Source organism: Canis aureus, chromosome 19 (assembly GCF_053574225.1).
Source record: "Canis aureus isolate CA01 chromosome 19, VMU_Caureus_v.1.0, whole genome shotgun sequence".
NCBI classification, from domain to species: domain Eukaryota; kingdom Metazoa; phylum Chordata; class Mammalia; order Carnivora; family Canidae; genus Canis; species Canis aureus.
The window spans coordinates 53527445-53551509 of NC_135629.1; the positions used below are offsets into that span (position 1 = coordinate 53527445).

General features: G+C 56.5%; 1 protein-coding gene across 4 annotated transcripts; it reads left to right on the forward strand.

Moving 5' to 3' along the window:
• The first annotated feature begins 16 nt into the window (after positions 1-16).
• Positions 17-21669, forward strand: PNPLA6 (patatin like domain 6, lysophospholipase). 4 transcript variants are annotated; one of them, XM_077860090.1, is made up of 35 exons: positions 201-266; positions 1294-1364; positions 1453-1523; positions 1852-1939; positions 2079-2161; positions 2327-2424; positions 4215-4355; positions 4448-4607; positions 4957-5037; positions 5259-5387; positions 5771-5851; positions 5940-6102; positions 6351-6434; positions 6905-7014; positions 7139-7306; positions 7393-7470; positions 11503-11708; positions 11937-12068; positions 12153-12276; positions 12717-12830; positions 13100-13175; positions 14820-14960; positions 15146-15209; positions 15483-15651; positions 15790-15972; positions 16123-16241; positions 16451-16607; positions 16817-16933; positions 17021-17090; positions 17528-17644; positions 19479-19780; positions 20617-20733; positions 20944-21043; positions 21159-21268; positions 21379-21669. In XM_077860090.1, the coding sequence occupies exons 3-35, from the start codon at positions 1497-1499 to the stop codon at positions 21451-21453; spliced, it is 3984 nt and encodes a 1327-aa protein (XP_077716216.1). In that variant the 5' UTR covers positions 201-266; positions 1294-1364; positions 1453-1496; the 3' UTR covers positions 21454-21669. The 4 variants fall into 4 exon arrangements, with proteins under 4 accessions (XP_077716214.1, XP_077716213.1, XP_077716216.1 ...); XM_077860088.1 differs by lacking the exon at positions 17528-17644 and adding an exon at positions 17326-17442 and having other exon boundaries at positions 17-266; positions 1294-1523; XM_077860087.1 differs by having other exon boundaries at positions 22-266; positions 1294-1523.
• Positions 21670-24065: the final 2396 nt, after the last annotated feature.

Below are 24065 nucleotides of genomic sequence, written 5' to 3' on the forward strand. Positions count from 1 at the left end.
CGGGTGGGACGTGGGTGGGGTGGGCGTCAAATAAACGGGGAAATAAACTTGTTCTCATTTCTAGAGGGAGGGGCGTTCCTTGCCCCACGGGTTTCGGCCCCTTTAAGGCGTCGCGAAACAGCGTGGCGGGCTGCGCGAGACCTTACACATGGGGGGCGGGGCTGCGGCGCGCCCTGCGGGGAATAATTTAAAGGGGCCGCGCCTGGGGCGCTGGGCGGAAAGCTACCGGTGTTGGCGCGGAGCGGACCCTGGTTGCTGGCCCCTGGGTGAGTCCGGGTTTTCGTCTCCCTCACGGAGGTGTCCCTTCGGGGGGTCGTTAGCGAGTCCTCGGCTTTCCCAAGATGTATCCTCCTCCGATGGCCGGTAGCCCCCGACTCTGATGCTCCCATCCCCCCAGTTCCCGGCAGGTGTTTCCGCGCCGGTAGCCAGGTGCGCGCTAGGGTGGACGGGGTCTAGTCTTCCGTGAGTTTTCCAGGTAATATCTCCAGGACTTAGGGACTCCCCCAAATTTCCGTTAGCACACTAGCGGTGCCAGAAACATCCTCAGTCTTCCAAGAAGTCCCGGTAATATTCCAGCATTCATCCCTAGGCCGGTTCTGTAGCTCAAACGACCCCAGGGGCGTGCCCACCCCGCTCCTAGTTTTCCCAATAATAGTCCTGTATTCCTGAGGTCTCCCAGTAACTTTACAGAGACCCCAGTAATTCCAGCGTCCCTAGTTACGTCCCCAGTAATGGCGCCAGCATCGTTCGTTCCCAGAGTCCCAGTGATGCTCCATACTGTCAGAGACCCCATAACTTTACTCATGCGTGAGGGTAAGTCGAGCGTCAGCCAGTAACACCTTGCGAGGCCGCCCCACTCCTAGCGTCCCGGGATTCTTCCGAGACCTCTGCCACGCCCCAGGACCCCCTGTGTGGGAGCTTCCAGCAGCACTCCCGAGCGCCTCGGCCCCTGGGTCTCCCCAAAGGCAGGTTTGGGTCAGAAGCCAGGCGACCTCCATGGCTTGAAGGCCCCAGTTTCCCTAGGGTGGGGTCCTAGGGTCTGCTGGGTCAGGATTGAACAATCCTGCAGGGCTGAGGCTAGGAGGGGGCCACTTGCGGGAGGAAGCCGGGCGCATCGGGGACCGGTGAGAAGGTGCTGACTGGCTGACTGTGGGCGTCCGGACGGCTGCCCTTTGGCCCCAGGGTGGGGCTGTATCCGTGGGGCGTCTGGTCGGCCCGGCGTGTGGGTGAAGGGAGTCAGGCCGGGAGCCAAGGGACTCGAGGTCAACCTGCACCACCCCCTCTGCTCCGCAGCGCCCCACCAGCCGTCCCCGGCCAGAGAAGCCATCCCAGCGGCGAGTACGAAGGGTTGGGCAAGGCTCGTGGTAAGGGGCAGGACTCGGACTCGGGGCAGGGGAGAGACGGGCCCAGAGCGACGACGTGCACCGGTTCCTCCTGCTGCTTATTCCCCAGGACTCCGGGCTGCACCGGACCTACCGCCCAGTCGGAAGCAACTGATGGAGGCTCCACTGCAAACGGGAATGGTAAAGTTTGGGATGTGTAGCGCCGCGGGGACTACAATTCCCGAAATGCTTAGCGCTCATCATTGCGGTCCCGCGAGAGCTGTATAGACGGAACTACGTTTCCCGGCGTGCACCGCGGGCCGCGGAGCCGCCGGGAGGAGTCGCGCCCCCGGGGAGGGAGCTGCGGCGGCCCATTCTGCAGATGGAGACGTCGAGGCACGGGCCGGCCGTGACCTCCTCGGGGGCGGAGAACTGGACCGAATGGGATGGGGACGGGGGCGCTCCGGCCTCCGGGGAGGGCTCGGCAGGCCGGGTATGCGATGCGCAGCCAGTGCCCTTCGTCCCGCAGGTGCTGGGCGTGATGATTGGGGCCGGAGTCGCGGTGCTGGTCACGGCCGTGCTCATCCTCCTGCTGGTGCGGAGGCTGCGAGTGCCGAGTGAGGACCCGGAGGGCCCCTCGGGGAGGCTGCGGCGTGGGCAGCGGAGATGGGACTTGCGGGAGCCTGCACGCCGTGTCCTCTCTGGCCGCGTGGAGTCCGCGCACAGCTGAGTGCCTCTCTCTCCGCTTACCCCCAGAAACGCCAGCCCCGGAGGGGCCCCGCTACCGATTCCGGAAGAGGGACAAAGTGCTCTTCTACGGTCGGAAGATTATGCGGAAGGTGAGTGTGGACCCCGGGGTCCCCGCCGAGCACAGAGGTCTGGCCTTTCCTTTCTCCGCATCTCAGCAAGCCCCCCCTCCTTGACGAGGGGGCCTCTGGTTCTGGCCCCTTCTCCCCTCGGTCTGAACTGGCAGTTCACCCACCCCCCATCCTCAATCCTCCTAGGTATCACAGTCCACTTCCTCCCTGGTGGACGCGTCTGTCTCCACCACTTCCCGGCCCCGCATGAAGAAGAAACTTAAGATGCTCAACATTGCCAAGAAGTAAGGCTGTACTGGGTGTACCTGGCACTGGGGGCTATCTCAGGGACCATTTGAGTAATCAGCCCCCACCAAAGGGTGTATCTAAGGGTTCTTTGAACCGCTCGGACTGTGTTTGGGAGTCTTCCCACATCAGAGGGGCTATCTCAGAGCTCTCCCACACCGGACAGGCTGGCTCTGGCCTCTCTGTGCCCCGAGGTGATGCATCTCGGGGATGTTCCCCTAGCACAGGCGTGTCTGTGAGTCACCTCTCTCCAGTCAGTCCTCAGATACTTCGTTTAGGGGTCTCCCCGTAGGCTGGTTCGAGGGTCTCCCGACACAGGTGGTGATCCACTGGGGTTAACTCAGGTGTTTCCATGATGTACCGGAGGGGCTGTCTCTAGCTTTTGTCTTCTAGGGGTCATGTCAGCCATCTCTCTACATCAGAAAGCGTCTCTCTAGGTCACCCACCCTGGAGTTCTTCCTACACTAAGGAGGCTATCTTAGGCGTTTCTGTTCCCCAGGAGTTATTTCAAGAATCTTCCTGCTCTAAGAAGCATAGGAAGGACTCCTCAGGGCTCCATGCCATCAGCAAAGGGCCATCTCAGAGCCTCTGAGAAAGGCTCTCCCAGGGATCTTTCTAAGTTGGAAGCGGGCTGTGAGGTCGGTCTCCTGACATCATGGAATATACCTGAAGGTCTGTCTCAAGGGTGTCTTCACACTAAGGGTTGTTCCACTAAGGTGTCATCCCAGGGCTGTCCACGATCAGCAGATGTGTCATTAGCGTGGCTTTTTATGACTTCAGTAGAAGGGCTGGCTCTAGGCTCTCCGTGATCAGTTGAGGGTCTGGTCTGCCCCTCACATCTGTATGTCATGGGGGTTATCGCAGCATGTGTTTACGCTACACTGATGTTGTCCTGACTTTCGGGGGGCTAGCTCAGCTTTCTGTGATCTGGGCAAGGGTTAGCCCAAGGTCTTTCTGATGAGAAGGGGAGCTACGTCTGGATTTCGTTACATCATGGAGTTTAATTCAGGGGTCTGCTCATACCAGAGAGTCTATCTCAGGGGGCTTGTGACCAGGGGACGGGCTCTCTCAGTAAATACCTGTGACCTGCAGGGGAGAGCTTTTTCGGGTCTGTGATTATTAGAAGAGCTGGATCTGTACTCTCCACATACAGAGAGAAAGCTATTTCAGGAATCTCTGTGATCCTTGAAGGGGTCATCTCAGGGTTCTCTGAGATCTAGAAGCAAAGGCTAGCTCAGGGAGCTTTACAAAGATCAGAGGAGCTGATGGGGTCTCCTCATATGACGGAAGCTACCCCAGAGCTCTGCTTGCAGTAGGGAGACTGTCTCCGGGTCTGGTCTGTGTTAGGAAGGAAGGTGTCAGGGGTCCCACGATGAATGGAGAAGCTATTTCTGGGGTCCGCCCATGTTTTATGTCAAAGGTCCGCTTCACTACAGGGTGTGTCTCAGGAAGTTATGGTTAGCAAAGGAGCGATTTCGGGGTCTTAGAGGCTACATCAAAGCAAATTTTGTTGTAAGAGATCGGTAAACGTCTTAGGTTTTGCAGCTATTACAGCTGTGTTATTATCATTCAGCTTTGTGCTTGAGTGAGAGCAGCCACGGGTAGCACGTAAACAAACGACCGTGACTATGTGCTTTTTTAAGGAAGAAGGTAGTATGTCTGGTTTAGTTAGTGGGCCAGAGTCTGCCGACCCCCATTTTTTGTGATTTTGAGGAAAGGTTATGTGGGAGCCTCACGTCTGCCTGAGCCCTCTCCCTACCTGCCCCCTGCACCCCTCTCTTCCCACCAGGATCCTGCGTATCCAGAAGGAGGCACCAACGCTGCAGCGGAAGGAGCCCCCACCTGCGGTGCTGGAGGCTGACCTGACGGAGGGTGACCTGGCTAACTCCCACCTGCCCTCCGAGGTGCTCTACATGCTCAAGAATGTCCGGTCAGTGTTGGGGTGCAGGCGGGGAGGAGGACTGCAGAGCTGGGGGCTCACCTGACCTCCTGCATTCTCCTCATCTTTCTCCCATCTCACAGGGTGCTGGGCCACTTCGAGAAACCACTCTTCTTGGAGCTCTGCCGACACATGGTTTTCCAGCGGCTCAGCCAGGGTGACTATGTCTTCCGGCCAGGCCAGCCAGATGCCAGTATCTATGTGGTGCAGGATGGGCTGCTGGAGCTCTGTCTGCCAGGGCCTGTGAGTGGACCAACCACGGGCCGCCACAGGGAGATGGGCAGTGGGGATGGGCAGTGGCTATCGGGATAGGCATTGCTGTTGGTCAGCAGGGTTTGTGGATTTTTTTGAGACGTGCAGGCAAGAGTTGGAAACGAATGCCCAGGGGTGTCGGGTTGGTCTACACAGTCGGCAGTTATGGTTAGTGATGGCCAGAAAATGGATGCTGGTCAAAGATTTGGTGGTTTCGGGATCAAGGTGTCAGTGATCACTGGTTGGTGAGGTTGAGAGCTGGTGGCATGCTCAGGGAGTAGAATGGCAGTTCGCAGGGTGGGGACAGCTCTGGTCAGCACCCCCATCTTCTGTGTTTCAGGATGGGAAGGAGTGTGTGGTGAAGGAGGTGGTCCCTGGGGACAGTGTCAACAGCCTTCTGAGCATCCTGGACGTCATCACCGTGAGTGATCAGTCTTAGGGGACAAAGAAGCTGGGTATGAGGACAGTCAGTGGGGCTGGTTTGCAAACAGTTGCCTGTGGGGGCTCCAATCCCCCCTTAGTCCCCTCTGATGCTGCCAGTGGTCTCTCAAGGCATGGGTACTGGGGTGGGCTGGGGGAGCAGCGAGGGAGGCCTTCATCTTGATTCCCCCCCCCCCCGTTTCCTGCCCCATCCCCCTCCAGGGCCACCAGCACCCCCAGCGGACGGTGTCTGCCCGGGCAGCCCGCGACTCCACAGTGCTGCGGCTGCCAGTGGAGGCCTTCTCCGCCGTGTTCACCAAGTACCCCGAGAGCTTGGTGCGGGTCGTACAGGTCAGCATGCCTCCGGCCTCCCTCCACCTGCCCCGACCCATCCCCCCAGCCCGGGCACCTGTGGGCTGGAGCTCAGTGGCCAGGAGGGGCTCGAGCTGTGCTTATCAGGCCTGAGCAGCCGGGTCTTGGGGGGGGAGTGTGCTGTCCCCTCCCTTGAGCTGCCTCCACCCCTTCTCCCCAGGCTTTTGCCACCTGACTGTGGGTTTCTCCCTGCCTCTGCCCCTGGCCAGCCCCTTACTGCTCCCAACCTTGACCTTCCCTACACCCCACCCCCTTGATGCCTAGACCTAATTTTTTCCTGCTTCTTGTCATCTGATTCTGGTCATCCAGTATCTCCCCTCCTTTTCTCCCTGGCCCCGACCCCTTTGGCCACACCCCCGCAGATCATCATGGTGAGGCTGCAGCGGGTCACCTTTCTGGCACTTCACAACTACCTGGGTCTGACCAACGAGCTGTTTAGCCACGTGAGTTGCACAGGGAACTCAGGGCGGGAGGCTGGGGCTGTGACACAGGCCTCCCAGGACATACCACAAGGGTACTCTCTGCCACCAGGAGATCCAGCCCCTGCGCCTCTTCCCCAGCCCTGGCCTTCCCTCCCGTACCAGCCCTGTGCGTGGCTCCAAGCGGGTGGTCAGTGCCTCAGCTGCTGAGGAGCCTCGGGAGACTCCTGGCCGGCCGCCTGACCCCACCGGGGCCCCACTGCCTGGACCTACAGGTATCATAGATGACCCTGGCCATTTCCCAGGGACCCATTAGCTAGGTACCCAGCTCTGACTCTGGTCCAGTCCCCCAGAGAGCCCTGGCCTTGGCCCCAGGAACCATCAGAATCGCTTTCCCAGTCTCCCAGCCTCAGACACTGTGGGCTGAGCCCTCTCTAAACCCCACTCAGTTCCCTACCCTGTAATCCTAGCTTTAGGCCTGGTGGCTCTGAGGGGCAGGAGCCTGTACACGTGTCTCTCCCAGGGGACCCGGTGAAGCCCACATCCCTGGAGGCTCCCTCTGCCCCCCTGCTGAGTCGCTGCATCTCCATGCCCGTGGACATCTCAGGTTTGGGGTGCCAGGTGGGAGGTGGGGGAGACCATCAGGCTTTTGGGTTGAATGTAGGTGTACCAGCCTTGATTTTTCCCATTTGTGAAGTGGGAATACTGATTGTATTGTTTTTTAAAGATTTTATTTATTTATTCATAGAGGCAGAGAGAGAGAGATTGAGAGAAGCAGAGGAAGAAGTAGGCTCCATGCAGGGAGCCCGATGCGGGACTCGATCCCGGGTCTCCAGGATCACACCCCAGGCTGCAGGCGGTGCCAAACCGCTGCGCCACCGGGGCTGCCCTACTAATTGTATTCTTGTGATTTTTTTTGGTAATTGTTGAGATGGTGTCTTCCCAGCTGTGGTTAAGAAGGATTCTGAGGGAGAGTGCAGTGGTAGAGTAGTCATGTCTGCACAGATAAGCCAAATAAGTCAACTGGGATCAGTCTCATTTTTATCATTTATTACAAAATACCCCTGCCCACTGCAGGCTTGCAAGGTGGCCCCCGCTCAGACTTTGACATGGCGTATGAACGTGGCCGGATCTCCGTGTCCCTGCAGGAAGAGGCTTCAGGGGGGCCCCAGGCAGCTCCTGCTCGGGTAAGGCCTTGCCCTCTGCGCCCCCCTCCCTAGTGCCCTCCCAGCACCCTGGCCTGGCCCACGGTGGCATCCCCGAAAGAAGGTCAGGTAGGAGCACAGAGGTCACAGGCCCTGCCCCATGCAGACCCCCACTCAGGAGCCCCGGGAGCAGCCAGCAGGTGCCTGTGAGCACAGCTACTGCGAGGACGAGTTGGCCACCGGTGGGTGCCCCTTCGGGCCCTACCAGGGACGCCAGACAAGCAGCATCTTCGAGGCAGCGAAGCGGGAGCTGGCAAAACTGATGCGGATTGAGGTGGGTGGCCATGGGGTCCTGGGGGACGTGGAGAAGAGGGCAAGGAGGCCTAGATGGGCCCATCTCAACCCCCCCTTTCTCTTCAGGACCCATCCCTCCTGAACAGCCGGGTCTTGCTACATCATGCCAAAGCTGGCACCATCATCGCCCGCCAGGGGGACCAGGTGAGGCCGAGCCCTGGTCTCTAATATAAGTCTGACCCAAGACCTTATTCTGACCTCTGGTCCTTGCTCTTTGACCCTATGTGTACATCTCTCAACGTGTGATTTCCGTCCCTGACCCTAAATGCTATGACTCTGATCCCTACGTCCTCTGGACCTACTGGCTTTTTTTCTCTAATCCTTGAACCTTTTACCTGAAGACCACAACCCCTAGATCTCTCTTACTTGCCCTGGCCTTTCTTGTAACTTCTGTTTTCTGGCCTTTCAATTCTTCGGTATACTCTGACGTAGTATCTGCTTCTCCTGGGCCCCTGCTGGGATGGGTGTGCGATAGGTGTGTATGGATCCGAATCTGGACCTGGAGGCTGTGAAGCAGCCCCTGGGAGCTGGATATCAGTGCTCCGTGGCTGCAGCCAGGAAGTGTAGGAAATTGTATCCTACGAATCCCTCTATTGTCCACGTCGGGAAACTGAGACCTAGTCATGATTTCACAGGCCAGAATTATGGAGGAGGAGGGCTCTGGACTGTTTGCAGAGTCTGATTGCAAACTCTGATTGCAACCGGGCCAGAGTTGCAGTCACACTCCACCCTGACTTCTTCTGTGACCTAGGCAAATCATTGAGAAAGTTCTCAGCTTCCTCATCCACGGGATAGGGTAATAACAGTAACTCTGCTAGAGTTGTCACGAGGATTAAAGAATGGTTCTGAACTAGCTAAGGTTTTCAGAGGTGACAGGTCCAGGGGAGGACCTGGGCTTGGTGGGCGCGTGGTGTGGAATTGGGGGCAGCCCACCTGCTAGCTGCCTGGGATACCGTTATATCACTTGATCTGTTGCTTGAGCTGTCACCTCGAGCTGCTCATTGCAGGAATGGGCTCCTGCCTATAGAGGAAGTTGGGTGAGGCTTTTGCCAGCTGATTGTGATAGCAGGGGCAGAGGAAGTGTAGTCAAACCGTGGATCTTGTCATGGGGTGCCCGGCCCCTCCTTATCTGGGTGACTCTGTTGGGCTCAACTCAGCCCAGACTGGCTTGTTAACAGACTAGACTGGCTAGAAGGTTCCACAGTGGTCTGCAGCCACTCAAGTCTTCTGGGGGGGGGGGGGGCAGGGGCGGGGTTCAGATCTTTGTGAGGGACATTAATGTGCTCTGCCTGCCTCCAGAATTTCATACCAGTAATTTTTCAACTGGAGGCAGTTTTACCCCCCACCTACACCCCAGACCTTTTTTTTATCGACTTGGGAGGGTGCTACTGGCATCTAATAAGTGGGTAAAGCCAAAGGTGCAGGAATGCACAGGACAGCCCCTCACAGCAGAATTATCTAGTTCCAAATGTTAATAGTGCCAAGGTTGAGAAACTCTGCTTTACAGACATTTCCCAAAGTGTGCTTCATGGAACATCTGTATCACAAAGGATCTCTGCTCAAACAGATTTGGAAAACTTCGGCTATTTAATCCCTTAGTGGAATCTTTTAGTGAACACCGTTTGTTATTCAAGGCTCTGACAAGTCCCACAGCGAAGAGACATATGATTCCCAATCTGATGACAAGTAGCAGCTTAATATTAGTAACTCCCACTCATATCCCGAACCGAGTCTGGAACTTCTGTCTTAGAAGGTTCCAGCATGCATGTGCATCTCCTGGGGCTGCAGAGGCAGGAGACACCAGCAAGGTCCCTGCCCTTGGGAGGCCCACGGTTCTGACCAACTCAAAGGATTACACTATTCTTGTAAACTCATATGTACTTCATGCTTACATGTAAAAAGATGTTCTTGGCTTTACAAAATCTGGCTTAGGCAGGGTAGCACCTCTGAAGAAGTGGCCTCCAGCTAAGGAGGAAGGATGAAGAGGAATTAATTAGGTGTAAGGGGGAGAAAAGAGCTTTCTAGGTAGAGGGAAAGCTTGTGCAAATATCCTGTGGTAGGAACAGGATATTTGATCTCTAGGAAACAAAAGGAAGTTACCAGGGATAGAGTGGAACAAGGAAACTGGGAGCAAAAAATGTGTGTGTGTGTATTTATATATTTATATTTACTTGTATTTTTTATGTTTGTATATATTTATTCATATGTAACTTACATATAATATTCAGTGTTTTTTTTTTTTTTTTTTTAGTGGTATTTGGTACATTCGTTAAGTTTGCAACCATCACGACTATCACTTTTGAATTGAAAGAATACTTTCAGGACGCCTGGGTGGCTCAGTCGGTTAAGTGTCTGCCTTCAGCTCAGGTCATGATCCCGGAGTCCTGGGATTGAGCCCTGAGTTGGGCTCCCTGCTCAGTGGGGAATCTGCTGCTGCTTCTGCCTCTGACTTGTGCGTGTGCTCGAGTGTGGTCTCTCTCTCAAGTAAATGAGAAAAAAAAAACAAACTTTCATCACCTTGAAAAGAAAGCTCATACCCTTTAGCTATCACCCTCCTACCTCCTGATGCTGACTCTAGCTATAAGCAACTCCTCATCTTATGTCTATATAGATTTGCCCATTTGGGACATTTCGTATAAATGGAATCATCCATGACGTGGCCCTCTGTGTCTGACTTTTTTTCAACTTAGGATCATGCTTTCAAGGTTCATCCACACTGCGCTGTGCACTGTCACTCCTTTATGACGAAATAATCGATTATGTTGGTCTCCCACATTTTGTTTACCTGATCATCCCTTGATGGACACTTGAGTGATATCCACTTCTTGGCTATTGTGCATAATGCTGCCCTGAAGATTTTGGTACAAATTTCTGTGGGGGTGTAGGTTTCCATTTCTTTTGGGTTTATATCTAGGAGTCACATTGCTGGGTCTGGGCAATTCTACTTCTAACTGTTGGTGGACTGCTTCTAATTTTTGCTGGACTGTTTTCCAAAGCAGCTGCACTATTTTACATTCTCACCAGCAGTGTATGAGGATTTTGGTTTCTCTGTATCCTCTCTAACATGTTTTAATGTTAGTCATCCTCGTGTATACAGGAGCATCTCATGGTTTGGATTTGAATTTCCTTAGTGATTGATGATTTAGAGCATCTTTTTTTAATTATCAATTTTGTTTATTTGAGAGAGAGAGAGAAAGCATGCGCAGGGAGGAGGGGCAGAGGGAGAGGGAGGAGAAGGCTCTCCACTGAGCAGGGAGCTCCATGTGGGGCCAGATCCCAAGACCCCAGGATCATGACCTGAGCCGAAGGCAGATGCTAAACTGACTGACTGAGCCACCCAAGTGCCCCTGATTTTGAGCATCTTTTCATGTGTTTATCGGACCTTTATCTTCTTTGGAGAAGTGTTTATTCAGAGCCGTTGCCCATTTTTAAATTGAGTTATGTTTTTTTGTTTCTGAGTTGTAAGAATTCTTCATTCTAGATGCAGGACCCTTAGCAGATACGTGATTTGCAAGTATTTCCTCCCAGTCTCTGGGTTGTCCTTTCACTTTCTTGATAGTGTGCTTTGAAACTCAAAAAAAGTTTTAACTTTAACTCAAAAAAAGTTTAACTTTGCCTATACTTTTGGTGTCATATCCAAGAATTTGTGGCCAAATTCAAAGTCACAAAGATTGACTGCTATCTTTTCTTCAAAGAATTTTAGAGTTTTAGCTCTTACATCCATGTCTTTGCTCCATTTTGGTATGGTGTTAGGTAAGGGTCCAGCTTTATTCTTACATGGGCTAACTAGTTGCCAGCATAAGCAGAGAGGTTCCTGCACCCTCTTGCTGGCTATGCTGAAAAGAATTTATGGGCTTCATAGAGCACGTGACTCTTGATTTCAGGGTCGTGAGTTTGAGCATCATGTTGGGCATAGAGGTTACCTAAAAATATTTTTTTTTCTTTAAAAAAAGAGTTTACGGACCTTAGTCTGGGCTTAGATTTTGGTGACCCATTAGTACCAATTGCCCTGGGTGCTGAATGAGAATTCGATATATATGCTGCGCAGCCCAGAGCTATCTGAAGCCTTTACTCCCTCCTTCAACGTTTCCTTCCTTAGCCATTCCTCTGGGTGCACTGAACTGAGTTGGGGCTGAGATTGCTGCCTCTGTGCCCATCTCTGCCTCTGCCCCACAGGATGTGAGCCTGCACTTTGTGCTGTGGGGCTGCTTGCATGTCTACCAACGCATGATCGACAAGGCAGAGGATGTATGCTTGTTCGTGGCACAACCTGGGGAGCTGGTGGGGCAGCTGGCAGTGCTCACGGGCGAGCCCCTCATCTTCACACTGAGAGCCCAGCGTGATTGCACCTTCCTGAGGATTTCTAAGTCCGACTTCTATGAGTATGGCTGGGCACCTCCACCCAGTGTTGGGGTGGGAGTGGCACTTGGAGGGTCCCCACTTGATTCCATTCTGCTGTGGTAGAGGTCATCCCTCTGGATGCCCAGCGCTTTTCCAGGGCAGCTTGAGCCCTTCTGATCCCACCGCCAGGCCATCACCCACCCTCTCCACTTCCTAAGGAATGTCCCAGGGCACCCCCCAGCCCATGCACCCCTGACTTTCTCCTACAGGATCATGCGTGCACAGCCTAGTGTGGTGCTGAGTGCTGCGCACACCGTGGCCGCCAGGATGTCGCCCTTTGTGCGCCAGATGGACTTTGCCATCGATTGGACGGCGGTGGAGGCAGGCCGCGCTTTGTACAGGTACAGCCCTGCCCCTTCTTGCAGCGCAGACCTCGCCTGAGGAAGGCCTAGTCCCAACCCTGTCTTACCCTCTCCGCACCCCAGGCAGGGTGACCGCTCCGACTGCACCTACATTGTGCTCAATGGGCGGCTGCGCAGTGTCATCCAGCGCGGCAGCGGCAAGAAGGAGCTGGTGGGCGAGTACGGCCGTGGGGACCTCATTGGCGTGGTGAGTGCCGCCCCACCCACCGTCCTCTGATTACTCCCAGTACGGTTCCCCTCACTCCTCCCAGCAAACACATCATCCCGGGTAATCTGTTGGGTTGGTGATGGCGGCTCCCAGCCTTTGGCCTAGCCCAGTCCACTTGCTCAGCTCCTTCCTGAGGGCAGGAGGAGGGGGCAAATTCTTGGGGTGGTGAGTCTTAATCGGACTCCATCCCCAGACTTCTATTGGATGAGGAGACAATCTTCCTCCTCCTGAGCATGGATCTCTGCTCTCAACCTTTCCCCGAAGCCCTAATGATTAGTGGGGTTTGATCTCCACCTGTATGGGGAGTCTGTCACGGTAGGGCAGTGGTACCTCTTGTCTGCACCCGTGGTCGGCTCCCCCTTTTCTCTCCGGCCTCCCGGCTCAAGCAGCCCTGGTCATGCACGCACGTGGCCCCCCAGGTGGAGGCGCTGACACGGCAGCCACGTGCCACAACGGTGCACGCGGTGCGGGACACGGAGCTGGCCAAACTCCCGGAGGGCACTCTGGGCCACATCAAACGTCGATACCCACAGGTGAGGCTGGAAGCTGGGGCAGGGTTGGGGGCGGGGGGGGGGGAACGGGCCTAGTACAGAGTAGTGGAGACATGGAGACAGACAGGGGTGGGGGGGTTAGGGGGTGGATAGAACCCCAGGGAGGCAGCAAAACTTCCGAGTGAGAGCAGGGCTCTTGGGGATGGGGCCCACGTGATGGGGACCCTGGCACCCCAGTAGGAGGAGAGAAAAGTAGGACGTGCACAGTTGCCCCTCTCGCCTCACTGGAATGCCGGCCTCCCACGCCTCAGGTCGTGACTCGCCTCATCCACCTGCTAAGCCAGAAAATTTTGGGGAATTTGCAGCAGCTGCAAGGACCCTTCCCAGGTGAGACCCAGCTGGCCTTGGACATGCTGGGGGATGCAGTCCGACACCTGGGACACTCTGGGAAAGGGAGCCCTAAGCTCTGGGCATGCTGGGAAATGGGGTCCGGAGGATAAACCACGCTCTGGGCAGGCTTGAAGAAGGAGTGAGATCTGATTTCCGGTGCCTGCTAGCATGGGTGGGGGATGGATCTGGGGTCCTGGGCATGTGAGGAAACAGCCCAAGACCCAGGCCATGCTTCTCATGGAAGTATCTGTCGTGCTGAGGGCAGAGTCTTTAGGCACGAGCTTGTGTCTGGGTGTCCGGGCCTGCGGGGCAGGATGGAGTCTACATCCTGAGCACACTGGGAGAGGTAGTCCTTAGAAGGATATGCTGGGAAATGAAGTCCGTGGGGTAGAGCGGGGGGGCCAGGGACCAGATTGGGAAGTGGCTTCTGAAGCTACTGGCCAGCTGGAAGGTGTGGTTCGCTGAGTTAGGGTACATCGGGAATGGAGTCAGATTCTAGGTGCCCGGAAATACAGGCCTGAGATTCTATGTAAAGGTGAGCCGACCCTGGACCAGCCCGACCTCTACACCTGCCCTTCTTACTCCCTTCAGCTTTGACACCTGGATGGTAGAGGGCAATGGTGAGCCTTGGCTAAGGACCACCTCCCATGCTCAGGGTTTTGCCTGACAGAATTTTTTACCTCAGTCTTGATCCATGTGTACAAATGCCCATTTATTTCCATCAGGCCATTGGTCCACCCTTGTCACAATTGTGGGGCAGCCTTTGGGGCAGAAACATTAAGATCTCTGACCCCTGAGTACCTCTCTGTTGATGGGATACAGATAAGTTTTCCAGGGAACACTTAATATGTATTAGGTTCTGTGATGAGTGTGGGGTGGGGAGAGGCAGACAAGACTCCTAGAAGGGTTTACAGGTCAGCATGCCAAGTATTTTAAAAATACAAAGAAAAACTGTGAGGTCACAAGCTGATACATACAGTGAAGAAAACATAAGAAGGTCGATGGAGTGTGACTGTGGGAGGGAGGGAGGTTTTTTGGGGGACAGTGAATTGAGACTTGACAAATGAGATAGGGTCTGGCATTTACAAGAAAGAGGAAGGCCCTGTGCACAGGGTTTGGTGGTTTTGAAGCACTGCAAGGAGGAAAGTGAGCATGGGCGAAAAAGAGGGGGATGGGGCTGGGAGCTCGGGACTTTATTGAGACCGTTACAGGAAGCAGCTGGAGGGGAGGAGGCAGCGAGAGGTCCAGGCAAGAGAAGGGAGTAAGGGCTTGGTCTAGGATGCTAGTGGAAAGGCTGGGAAGCAGTAAATGGGTGAAAAATACATTTGTTTCTGTCCCATTTTGTGTTCAGGTCCCTTCAGTGGACAGAAGCACCAAGGGCAGATAGGGTAGGGGCATGAATCCATCCGTGCATAGAGTGGAGCGGTCATAGAGTTACGTGATGGATTCTTGTTGAGATTAGGCTCCAAACTGAAGGTCAGCTGGCTAGGTCTTACCAAGATGGGACAGTGAGGCCTTGGGTCCATAATCTCGTCATTAAACCTCCGTCAGGTGATGAAGGGCAGGGGTTTCTGGGGAGGAGGAGACAGGTCTACTGCTCCAGACTCAGGATCACACACTCCTTCTTTGGGGTCTCTGCAGGCTCAGGACTAGGCGTTCCCCCTCACTCGGAGCTTACCAACCCAGCCAGCAACCTGGCAACAGTGGCCGTCCTGCCAGTGTGTGCCGAGGTGCCCATGGTGGCCTTCACTCTGGAGCTGCAGCATGCTCTGCAAGCGATTGGTTAGTTGGGGGGTGGGGGGTGGTGAGAACAGGCCATTGGTCTGTGTGGGGCAGGGCGTATGTGGGTGGGGCAGTGGTCAGCGGGTGGGTCAGTGGGGATGGGGGTGGATTGCGAGACAGGCACCCCCGTTCTCTTGACCTGGGTTCCTAACTCTCCATCCCCACCCATCCCCACCCATCCCCAGGTCCCACGCTCCTCCTCAACAGTGACATCATCCGGGCCCGCCTGGGGGCCTCTGCTCTGGATAGGTATGTGGTCGGAGTTGGAGGAGTGGGGGCTAGACTTGAAGCCTAGAATCCTTTCAGATCTGGTTGAGTTCTGGGCTGTGAACCAAGGAGCACGTGCCCCTTCCATCCACTCAGTGGAAGAACATGGTTTGGGTCGCCCCTGGGGGCGTGGACATGTTGTGGGGGCCTGGTGTCTTAAGTTCCCCTCCTCCCAGTAGCCTAGCTACATGGTTTCTGGGAGGTGTGTGACCCCTGAGCAGCCCCCAGGATGACGCATCCCTACCCCTAACCCAGCATCCAGGAGTTCCGGCTCTCAGGGTGGCTTGCCCAGCAGGAGGATGCGCACCGCATAGTGCTCTACCAGACTGACGCATCGCTGACGCCCTGGACAGTCCGCTGCTTACGCCAGGCCGACTGCATCCTCATCGTGGGCCTGGGCGACCAGGAGCCCACGCTCGGCCAGGTCGGGAGACTGCACAGTGACCTCACCCCCGGGACCTGATCCCTTGCCCTTGGGTGCCTGCACCCCGTGCACCTTCACTGTGGGCGTGGGGAGGAAATGACCGAAGTTGAGTAACTTCCACGCTCCGTTCGACTGCAGCTGGAGCAAATGCTGGAGAATACAGCAGTGCGTGCCCTCAAGCAGCTGGTGCTGCTACACCGTGAGGAAGGCCCAGGCCCTACGCGCACTGTGGAGTGGCTCAACATGCGCAGCTGGTGCTCGGGGCACTTGCATCTGCGCTGTCCACGCCGCCTCTTCTCTCGCCGCAGCCCTGCCAAGCTGGTGAGCGCAGCGCTGGGAGGAGGGGGCCTCTGAGGGACCTCTCTGGGGCAGGAAGCCTGTGGGGGCAAGAGCCGTGCTGGTCCAGACACTGCCTCCTGCACCCCCATCCTCATGCCTCTCTGTCCATGTCCCCCGAACCCCGCATCCCAGCACGAGCTCTACGAGAAGGTTTTCTCGAGGCGCGCGGACCGGCACAGCGACTTCTCCCGCTTGGCACGGGTGCTCACAGGCAACACCATCGCCCTGGTGCTGGGTGGGGGCGGGGCCAGGTGAGAGGGGCGGGGCTTGCTCCGTGGGGGTCACCCTGAGGGGCGGGGTTAGGGGGCCTGAGTGCCTAGGGGTGGAGCTTATTCCCTGGGTGGGGCTGGTACTTGTTCCTTGCCTGGGTGGGGGGAGATGGGAGGCAGAGGGGAAAGGAGGGAGAGGGACAGTGTGGCAGAGGTCTTGGGTGGGTCCCTGAGTTTCCTTTCCCTTGCAGGGGCTGCTCACATATCGGGGTGCTGAAGGCATTGGAGGAGGCAGGCGTCCCTGTCGACCTGGTGGGTGGCACATCCATCGGCTCCTTCATCGGGGCCTTGTACGCAGAGGAGCGAAGTGCCAGTCGTACCAAGCAGCGGGCCCGGGAGTGGGCCAAGGTGTGCATGGGTGGGAGAGGCCCACCTACTGCAGGAGCACCCCATCCTGGAGGGGCCCCTGGGCTTTCTCTGCCTTTTCCTGACTTAATCTGTGAATCCCACCTGGTCCCGATGGCAGTAGCTCCAGGACCTTGCTTATCCCTTGTGACCTGCAGGATAGTGACCCCGAGTCACTCCTGTTTGATCCCAGCTGGCCTCCTTGCCCCTAGAGCATGACTTCGGTGATGGAGCCTGTGCTGGACCTCACGTACCCTGTCACCTCCATGTTCACCGGCTCGGCCTTCAACCGCAGCATCCATCGAGTCTTCCAGGACAAGCAGATCGAGGTGGGCCCTCCTCCCTGGCCTGCTTTGCCCCACCTGCCCCCCACAGGAATCCTCACTCCCCTCCCACCGTGGTCCCTGTCCCCACAGGACCTGTGGCTGCCGTATTTCAATGTGACCACGGACATCACCGCCTCAGCCATGCGTGTCCACAAAGATGGTGGGTGCCCCCAGCTGGCCCCACGACAACCTCTGTGGCTGTGTGGGGAGGGGGTGCAGGGAGGGCAGCTGAGCGGCTGGGACATTGTTAACATGAGTGACCGTCCACCCTGGCCTGATTGCCGAGCACTAACCATCACCCACTAATGCCCCAGAGGCCCCAGGTATGTCTCTCCTCAGGGGTGGGGGGCCGGCACACTAGTCAGGCGCCTCACCCCCTCACACCGTCCCCGCAGGCTGCGTGTGGCGCTACGTCCGGGCCAGTGCTTCCTACTGCCCCTACCTGCCCCCACTCTGCGACCCCAAGGACGGGCACCTGCTGGTGGACGGGTGCTATGTCAACAACGTGCCAGGTCAGCGAGCCCACCGGGCTGGCCGGGCCTCCAGCATGTCTGAGCGTGTCTGTGCGTGTCTGTGTCTGTGTGTCCTGCCGGGCAGGCTCCCTGTGGCGGTACGTACGCGCCAGCATGACGCTCTCGGGCTACCTGCCCCCGCTGTGCGACCCGAAGGACGGGCACCTCCTCATGGACGGCGGCTACATCAACAACCTGCCAGGCAAGTGGCTGCCCGCTCCCCTGGTCCCCACTGTGCGTAAAGATGCACGGGTGAACTCGTAAGCAGATGGGCCCATGTGCAGACGCACATGCAGACAGGTGCACGGGAGGCCACATGCGCACACTCGGGCACCAGCAGGTACGTGGGAGTGCCCACAGATGAACGTGTATGGAGTTGAGTGCATCCCTGTGCTGTGGTCAGTGTGAATGAACACATGCAGACACGCATGCACACGTGCAAAGGAGCGTACGGAGACCGTGGGACACCTGTATGGGTTCACTCCAGCCACACACGTGCTCACGCTGCAGGTAGCATAGTCATACACCTGCACATGGCTAGACACACGTGTGCACGAAATAGGGCATGTGTCCATGCACACCAGTCTGTCTACATATGCACTGCACGCTGCCTTGAACGTGCACAGGAGTACACACGCGGGTGGCAGGACCTGTGCACTAGAGGTGAGCTTTCGGGTCTGCTGACCTCACACGTAGAGATGAGCAGGAGCTGGGTGTGCAGATGATTCCACATGCCCACAAGTGAGTGCGCACAAGTTGATGTATGTGCAAGCTACCCAAACACTCGGCCCTGGAGGCTGGGCCAGGGATCAGCCAACTGCAGCAAATCCTGCCCCGGGCCTGATTTTGTAAAGAAAGTTTTATTGGCTCGTGGCCACAGCCAGTCACTTATGCCTTGTCTTGTGGCTGCCTTTGTGCTCACAGCGGCAAAGTTGAATAGTTGTGAAAGGGGCCACATAGCTGTCAAGCCAAAGTTATTTTCTCTCTGGCCCCTTACAGAAAAAGTTGGCAAATTCCTGCCGTTGGCAAATACCTGCTCTGTGCAGGTTCACACACTAACAGCCACACACGTGTGGGTGTGTGTAGACAGGTGTACAGGCGGACTGGCACTGGGAACTTGCAAGTGCTGATGTAGACATACGGGGACTGGAAGGAACGCACGCCCAGGTGTGCGTATAGAGATAGAGACAAGAAGTGTGCATTCACACACACACACTCACAGATGCATCCACATCTGGGGATCAGATGTGGACACATGTTCCTCGACACACCAATAAACTCATGAGGGACTTGTGCAAAGTCTGGTGGAGACTCAGATATTTCTCAGGGTCCTGGCTGCAGGACCCTGTTCCCCTCCCCCCAGACCCACTCAGGGACCCTAAGTGGGACACACGTGCAGACATGGACCCACAGACACACCACCCTCCTTAGTAGGCCATCACCTATCCTTCACTCCTCTCTCCTGGTTCCCTGAACCCCCTCGTTCTTGGTCATTGCCCCCTGTCCCCGTCTCAGCCCCGATTTCCTCCCTAGGCTCTCTCTCGTTCCGTATCTTTGATTTCTCTCTTTGATCCCTCTTTCCCTGTTGCTGTGTCTGCTTCTTTGTGCTTCTCTCCTGCGGCTTGACTTCCACACTTCTCCCTGTTTCCTTGCGCCTTGGACCCCCTGCCTCTCTGGCTCTATCTTCCTGTGTCTCTGTGTCCTGGTGGCCTTGTGACTCTACGTCTCTCTGCCTCTCTGTCCCCCTCTCATGTGTTTAACCTGGTGTCTTTTTTTCCCAGCAACTTTGTCCCTTTGCCTCCATCCCCTCCGTCCCGCTGGCTCCGGTCCCGCAGACTTACAAGCTCCATGGCCCAGCCCCACCTCCTCAGCGTCACGGGCATCCATGTCCGTGCCCTTTCATACCGGCATGTTGTTTGCATGGGTTTTTTTGTGTGACCATTTGCATGATGGTGTTTGTGGGACTGGGTTGAACTTCCCTGCCCCGGGCCCTGGGGTGGGGGGCGCTGCCTGCTGACCCCCCCCCGGCCCCACAGCGGACATCGCCCGCAGCATGGGTGCCAAGACAGTCATCGCCATCGACGTGGGAAGCCAGGATGAGACGGACCTCAGCACCTATGGGGACAGCCTGTCTGGCTGGTGGCTGCTGTGGAAGCGGCTGAACCCCTGGGCAGACAAGATCAAGGTTCCAGACATGGCCGAGATCCAGTCTCGCCTGGCCTACGTGTCCTGCGTGCGGCAGCTGGAGGTGGTTAAGTCCAGCTCCTACTGCGAGTACCTGCGCCCGCCCATCGACTGCTTCAAGACCATGGACTTCGGGAAGTTCGATCAGATCTATGTGAGCGGGTGGGAGTGGCATGGTGCCAGTGTGGTGGGCCGCCAGAGCTTTACTACCTAAAGCCCAGAGCGACACGAGGGGAAGGATTGTAGGGCTCCCTTCCCAAGTGGGATCCGTGAGCAGCGCAATGGTAATTGATGTGTGATGTCTGCAGTGAGTGCGGCAGGGGCAGGTGGCTGTGCATGTGCCGTGTTAGTGCTAGCTCCCCAGTAGCTGCCGCTGCACTGCCTGAAGCACAGGAGAGATTTTTCAACACCCTTTCTGCATTGACGGGACTGAGAGCCGTTGGTCACTTAGTCCTGTTTGCCACAAGCACGGGCGGGGTGTGCAGCCGTGTGTGTATATGTCACATGCTACTGACCCGAACAGCACGGCTTAGCCCACGCCAGCTGAAATTGGTCGGGAGCTGCTGCCCAGAGCCCCGGGCCCACCGGGAAAGTGTGCCATGATGGATTAGTGGTGTCTGTCATGAGCTTGGCAGATGGTGACGTCTGCAGACGTGATGCGTATCCGCAGACCTTGAAATGCGCTTACACGCCATCGTCTTGTGCCGTGTGGCACTTGGCACACTGCGTGGGGCTGAGTGCAAAAGGTCATAGAGCGATTGGTGGGTCATGTCTGGCAGGGGCACAGGATGAGGAAGACGGGGACAGGTGTGCCACATGCTGCCGCCTCTGAAATAGGTTGAGTTCCGATTGCAGCTCCCCCAGAGCGTCAGGCTTTTGAGGGGCCAAGGTAGGGTCAACAGACTGGAGATGAGCAGAGGAGGTGAGGCAGGGAAAACGCCAGGGGAATGGGGTTTGCAGGCACGGCTCCAGCCTCGTCGCTTCCTGCAGGATGTGGGCTACCAGTACGGGAAGGCGGTGTTCGGGGGCTGGAGCCGGGGCGACATCATTGAAAAGATGCTCACGGACCGGAGGTCTGCTGACCTTAACGAGAGCCGCCGTGCGGACGTAAGCCTGCGACCTGCCCCAGCGGGGCCACGCGTAGCAACAGACTCCCCCACCCCAGAACTCAGATGGCCCCAGACCTCCTTGGATTTAGCTGAGCCCCTCAGATCAGAGAGCTCCCCCAAGACACCACAGCCCCTGACACTCCAGGACCCCACAGACGACTCCCCACCCCCCCCACCGCGCTAAGTCCCTCACTTGGTCACTCCACAGGTGCTGGCCTTCCCCAGCTCTGGCTTCACCGACTTGGCGGAGATTGTGTCTCGGATCGAGCCCCCTACAACCAGCTACGTTTCCGATGGCTGTGCCGATGGTGAGGCGCCAGGGCGCCTTGGGGTTGGGGGAGCTGGGCCCGGGATGCGTGGATGATGGCTGGAGGGGCCAGGCCAGCCCGCACCCCCTCACTTCACACTGCTGCCTGGTTGCAGGGGAGGAGTCGGACTGCCTGACGGAGTATGAGGAGGATGCGGGCCCTGACTGCTCACGGGATGAAGGGGGGTCTCCCGAGGGCGCGAGCCCCAGCACTGCCTCTGAGATGGTGAGAATGGGTGGCCCGGGCCCTCCACTGGGTAGGGTTACGTGGCCGACGCAGGCACGTGTACCAGTGTCCCGTGCTGGCTGCTATGTGTGGCACTCCGGTCCCTGCAGGAGGAGGAGAAGTCAGTTCTCCGGCACCGGCGCTGTGTGCCCCTGGAGCCTCCCACCACGGCTGCAGATGCCTGAGGACCTCGAGAGGGGTCCCCCTGGGGCTGGGTCAGGGCTGAGCCCTGTGAGGGTGGCTCACTCCTCTGCCTGCTGCTATTCCTGCGACCCTCCTGGGTCCCCCTTGAACCCAAGCCCCCAGGGCCCACACACTGGACTGCCCTGCCCCCAAGGGGAGGGACAGCACTGCACTGATACCATGACCAGTCACTCCCAATAAACCTTCCTCTCTTGGAAGTGGCCTCGTGTCATCTTTGGGCTCAGGGGGGCACCTTGCCCACCTTCCATGACTAGGATGACTGGAGCTGGCGCCAAAACAGCCTGGAGCTTGTCCATGTACCCACGTGACCGGGCCCGGTGTCAGGCCCGACTAGCTTCCCCCACTGTGAGTACAATTCCCCTGTAGTCCTACGGGACCTCTAAATGCCATGTGCACCCCTGGTGGGGGGTTTGCAGATGTTCTTGGGGGCCCACCCTGGCCCACCCCTCATTTGCCTAAGTTCTCACAGCCTCTGTGCTTAGCTGGTCCTACTGTATGCTAGAGCTTTGTGTATCCTCTCTGTCCCTACTGTGTGCACTACAGAGCCTGGTTCCCAGGGCACCCCGTGTGCATGCACAGGCACGTGTGCACACACACACGCACACGGATGCACAGAGCTTAAGGACTTTCAGAAGTTCCAAGGCATTGGCTTTACCGTGAATGTAGCTGAGGTCACACAGAATCAGTGCAGCGTTCATTCTCCCTACAGTGGGCTGAGACCCATCCCCAAGGTCTCGGTGTCTCTAGACTGTGGAGCCAAACTGCCTGGTGTGAAAATCCAGCCTTGCCTCTTCCTGGTCGCCTCAGGCTTGTTACTGAAACTCTCTGAGCCTCCCTGGCTTCACCTGGGGAGGGATATGCAGGTAGTACATGACCAACCTGGACATTAGGACTCTAGCCTGGGCCTGGCTCCTGGCCACTGCCCCTACTATGTGCTGCAGGCCTCCTGGGGCTCCCAGTCCCTGCCTTTATCACGTGCTGTTCTGCGTAAAGCTCACAGGCACTAAACGCACACACACACATTGTTGTGTTGCCATCCCCACCATACATCTCCAGAACTTTCTCACCTGAAACTGAAACTCTGCCCCAATTAGCCATTGACTCCCCATCTCCTCCCCCAGCACCGGGCTCCCACCATCTACTTCCTGTCTCTATGGAGTGGCTTCCCATAGAAGTGGAATCCTACAGTATCTGACCCTTTGTGACTGGCTTAGTTCACTAAGTATGGTGCCCCCAAGATTCATCCATGTTGTGGCTGGTGTCAGAATGTCCTTCCTTTTTAAGACTAAATGGTATTCCACGGTACCGATGCACCATGTTGTGTTTATCCATTTATCTGTCAGCGGACACTTGGGTTGCTTCTGCCTTTGGGGCATTTTGAATAGTGGCTGCTGTAGACACAGATCTTATGTATCCAGTGATGAGTCCCTGCTTTCACTTCCTCTGGGTGCAGGCCCAGAAGTGGAATTGCTGGGTCATAGGCTACCCTAATCACTTTTTGAGGAACTATCATTCTTCTTCGCCGTGGCTACACCACCAGCAACGCAGCAGCCTTGGGAGGATTTTGAGTGGAGCATAGTCAGATCCATGTTTCCAGGAGGGGACAGATTACAGGGGACCTCAGAGAGATGGGGAGGTCTAAGTTGGGGCAGCGGACAGGGGGTGGTAAGGAGAGGACAGTGCCTGAGAGACATTTACAAGAAAATTTGTCGGAACCCAGAGATTGATGCGTGATACAGGGCATGGGGCAAGAGATGCCAAGGAGAATGAGGACACCTTCGTTGACACAGGTGGCCAGGGAGGGCATCTTTACCGAGATGGAATGTAGGGAAAGGAATAGGAGCGGGGGATGATGCTGGGCTCTGTGTTGACCATGTTCAATCTGAGGAGCTCCAGCTCCAGGGGCCATTGGAGGGGAGACAGCAGGGTCTCTGGATGTTCGGGAGGGGAACTTAAGAGATCTGTACTGGGAACCTCTGGAGGCACCAGGACAGTGGTGGAGATTGATGCCACGGGGATGGATGACATTGCCCAGAGAGGCTGTGCTGGGCGAGAACAGCCCTGGGCTCATGAATGTTCAGTCTCTAGACACTTATCTGAAGCTCCCCTCCTTGACTTGAACCATCCCAGAACTGACTGGGGTGGGTCGAGCGCCCCAACTGCGACTCTGTGGACTAGGAGAGCACTAGTCTTCAAGGAGGACTCAGATCAGGCTGGAGATGGGCTGGAGCTCCCCACCCCTACCCCCACCCTGGTCCTCAGGTGTACTGCTTGGCTGTGGCTGCCAGAACAAAGTATCACAGCTGCAGGGCTTCAGCACCAGACCTTTATTTCTCAATTCTGGAGTCTTAGAAGTCAAAGATCAAGGTGTTGGCAGGGTCGGTCCCTTTTAAAGCTTCTCTCCTTGGCTTGCAGATGGCCATCCTCTCCCCATGTCCTCACGTGGCCTTCTTTTTCTTTCTCTCTCTTTGTGTTCTAATCTCATTTTATAAGGACGCCGGTCATATTGGATCAGGGCCCACCCTAATGACCTCATTTTCACTTAATTGCCTCCATGAAGTTGCCGTCTCCAAATATATTCACATTCTGAGGT